This window comes from Otolemur garnettii, unplaced genomic scaffold (genome assembly GCF_000181295.1).
Source record: "Otolemur garnettii isolate 467f Iridium unplaced genomic scaffold, OtoGar3 scaffold00032, whole genome shotgun sequence".
Lineage (NCBI taxonomy): Eukaryota > Metazoa > Chordata > Mammalia > Primates > Galagidae > Otolemur > Otolemur garnettii.
The window spans coordinates 1,096,720-1,100,473 of NW_003852427.1; the positions used below are offsets into that span (position 1 = coordinate 1,096,720).

At 50.8% G+C, this 3,754-nt stretch overlaps 1 protein-coding gene across 1 annotated transcript in view; it reads right to left on the bottom strand.

Annotated features, from left to right (window-relative positions):
- Positions 1–2,894: 2,894 nt before the first annotated feature.
- RRP9 (ribosomal RNA processing 9, U3 small nucleolar RNA binding protein) overlaps positions 2,895–3,754 on the bottom strand; it is an 11,404-nt gene continuing 10,544 nt past the window's right edge. Inside the window, exons 14-15 of the mRNA XM_003789359.3 lie at positions 3,186–3,259; positions 2,895–3,063 (exon numbers count right to left, since the gene is read on the bottom strand). Of these exons, the coding sequence (XP_003789407.1) occupies positions 2,970–3,063; positions 3,186–3,259 (168 nt within the window). The 3' untranslated portion in view covers positions 2,895–2,969. The remainder of the gene's footprint in view (positions 3,064–3,185; positions 3,260–3,754) is intronic.

Here is a 3,754-nt window from a genome sequence, read left to right on the forward strand (position 1 = left end):
CAAGCCAGCAGAGGCACAGCTGAATCCAGAAATCCACACAATACTGTCCTGGCTCGTTCTCATTCTCTCTCTCCCTCTCCTTTTCCCAGCAGATTCTCCCACCATGGTGGCAGAATGGCTACCCACAGCTCTGCTCTCCACCACATCCTCACAGTGCTCCTTCTCTTCTCAATAGCTCCAAATTAAACCCAAATCTGAATCCAGCTGGATTAATAAGATTCACGTGCCCACCCCTAAAACAATCGCTACAGCTAAAGGAATTTGATAATGCAACAGGCAGGGTAAAGGTCCCACACCTACCCCTTGATTGAGTGGTCTGCCCCAGAATCACATGGCTTCCCTTTATCATGAAATATAGCAGTGGGCTCCCTGCCTGCCCAACTTCCCCATGTCTGCTCAACACTGCAAACATAACTCATCCTTCATCTCAGCAAACATCAATGCTGCCCACAGTTCTCTCACATAGTTCTACCCACCTGTCAGCAAGACCTGCGCTCTCTACCTCCAGGAACACAGCACCAACTCAAGTGTCATGTCCCACTGCTCCTGCTGCCATCCCTCTCATAACACCTTCCCCTCTTAACCTCCTACTACTGGTTCTTCCTAGCTGGGCCTCCCTTCTTCCCCCAAGCTCCAGCCCCTAGTTAATTCTCCACATAGTAGCCAGAGGGTAGTTGCTCTTTTTAACATGAACCAGCACCAAACTCTTCTCTGTTCATCCCTTGCATGGCTTCCCAATACATCAAGGTGCCACCTGAACTGGCCCCCTATGACCTCTCCAGCTCTCTCTGCTGCCTTTCCACCATCTGCACCAGCCACAGCCGCCAACTCTCAGCTTCTCACACCTCGGGGCCTTAGCACAGGCTATTCCAAGTCTAGGGATGCTCTTCCTCCAGAAACCTTACAGACCACTGGCCTCAGTCTGTCCTCTTATGCTGCTTTATTTCTTCATGACAGTCATCTGAACTGGCATTACATGTCAGCCTGTTTACATGTTTCATGGCCTCCAGAGAGGATAAGCTGCTTGAATGCAGGAACTTTTTCTTATTCATTTCTGTATCCCCATGGTGTAGAACAGGAGCTGGGTGATTACTGGAACTCATTAAAGTTTTGTTGAACAGATGGATGAATGGATATACTTACAAGGGGGATCATTTTCTAATAGAAATTAGAGTTTCCTTTCTAGAAGGAAATGGAAATGAATACCAGGCAGGCAAGACCACAGGTACCCATGACAGATATTACTGTCGCAATCCCCAGAAAGTAGCCTCAACCCTTGCTGCTATCAGAATGCATCCCAGGGCTGCAAAAAACATGAAACCCAGGGTATAGGCCCATCCTGGGAAGGTGGGCTACCAGCCCTACTGCCTTCACCTCCCTGATTTTTATTTTCCCTTTTGAAGTCAGGATTGGTAAGATTCTCCAGAGAGTGGTACAGGGGTTTGTGCCCATGGAGGGTTATCAGAGGTCTGGGGCTGTGTCAAAGATTTAGACCTTATGCCTACATCCATTCCTAGGCAAGAAGGAAGAGTAGACACTGGCTGCTCATCTATCATGTCACCCTCCTATTAACAGCCAGCAGGGTAATAGAGTCTACAGTCATTCCATCTCTGACTCCTTCCCATCAGACTGTGAGGTTGCCCAGGACAACATCCTCTGCCTGCTCAAGAGTAAGCAGGCCCCAGCTCTGGTATATAAATATCCCCAGTTTCTGTACCTTTTGCAACATGACTTTGCAGCTACCCCATCAAGAGATGTAGTCGCTCCCTTGAATCTGGGCTTGCTTGCCATTCTCTTTGGCCAATCAATTGTAAGAGAATTGCCAGACCCAAGCCTGAACTTCTGATTCCAACTACAATAAGGAAGCCCCAGAAGAGCAAGGCTGAGCAGGATAGAAACTATTTTCCTTCTCATTCCCTGAGAACGTACTATTTGAAAAGGGTTTGTGTGTCCAGGGGCTTCTCTCTGATGCTTGGAATGTTACTCAGGAGGTGTTTATGCCATTGCAAAGCTCAATTTGAGACAGGACATACAAGTTACATCTTCTGGTCCATGACAGGATTTTAGGGACTCAGTCTGAACCTAACACCTCTGGAGGACAACAGCAGGCCCAGGTCAGTCTGAAGGGGTGGCCTCATGAACACAGGAGCAGGAAGAAAGCCCTATGGCTTCTTTCCCCCAGGGGACCATATCACCTTGCAGAAGCTCAGCCACTGGGCCCAATGGGCTTTCCCTGAAATCCCCTTCTCATTTTTCCCCTGAGAAGAGGGGACCTCACTGTGCTATACTTCCAGCCTACCTCACCACTTCCTCCGACAACAGGAATGAACAACCCAGTTGATAAAATCAAGGACAAGTTTACTGGGCAGGGTCCTTGCTGTGATGAGCAATGCGGCCTTGTTCTGGGATTAGACCAAAGACAGAGCTCTTTCTAACGCTGACCCTAAGGCCACCAGTGCAGGGTCCCACTCCTACTCCAGGCCCCCCTACCTCAGCACCTCAGGGACAGTCTGTATGCTCCAGTTTATTGGCCTATCTTGGGTGAGGAAGTCAAGTCACCCACTTTGAGGCCTGGCTTGCCTTCAGTTGTCAACCCCAGCACCAGCCTGTACACACAATCAAATAACCACGGCTCTGACTGGAGAGTCAGTGACCTCTAACCCCTACCAGCCCAGAGCAGTGGGTGGGAACTAACCTAACAAGCTTATGCAGGACATTCAGGGGCCAGGAGCCAGGAGCCTGCTGAGGTCTCTATCCCAAGTTCTTTGGAAAAGGATAAAAGTCCTCAAGCTGCACAGGGCAGAGCTGATGACTGCTGGAGTCCTATCCCTCCCCAGGCCTCTTCCAACCCATTCCCTGCTGTACCTACCCCTCAGGAAGCTGCAGGAGACAAGGCCCAAAAGAGGAGGCTTTAATACAAAGTGCATGGGACATGACCTAGAAGGACTTAAATAAAGAGGATAAGAGTGTCAGGAGCCAGCAGCTGGGGCTACAGGCACCCTGCGGAGCGGAATGACACAGACAGAGTTCCGAGCCTCTTTGATCCGCCACCATCGGCCAAGCCTGCAGGGGATGAGAGAAATAGCAGACATGTGCTCAGTTCCCCCACCAACCCCCAGCCCTATTACTACCCAGATGCGCTGACAATGCCACTTTACCCCTCACCCTCAAGGGTCCCCACAAACCTGTGCTCCTGTCCCACCCCAGCTACCAGGAAGTCCCCAGTGCTGGAGAACTTGAGGCTGTTGATAAAACCCACCTGAGGAGAGAGAGAGACAACATGTAAGTCATTAGAACACCACTTCCCACAGCCTCCAGCATCACAGTCAAAGGCAGGCATCCTCAAACCGCAGCCTGCCTAGGACATTTATCCAGCCCATCAGGTGTTTTTGCCGCTGCTGCCTATCCTGCTTAGCAGCCGACTCATCCCAGGGCCCGCAGTCCGGCCTTCCAATGGTCTGAGGGACAGTGAACTGGCCCCCTGTTTAAAAAGTTTGAGGACCCATGGTCAAGGATTTGGCCTTATAAGTTTAAATCCGAGCTCTGCCTCCTGCCACTCAGTGATGTGGGCCAGCCCTCTACTCATCAGGGCCTCAGCATCCACATCCATGAGATGGGGGAAAGGAGAGTGCCAGGCTGCCAGTGAGTTTGTGAGGACTAAAGGACTAAAGGCCACATGTGTCAAGGGTGTGGTCTTAGGCCTGGCTCCTGGTTGTGGGGACCTGGAGATCTCCTGGTCATCACCACTGCCTTA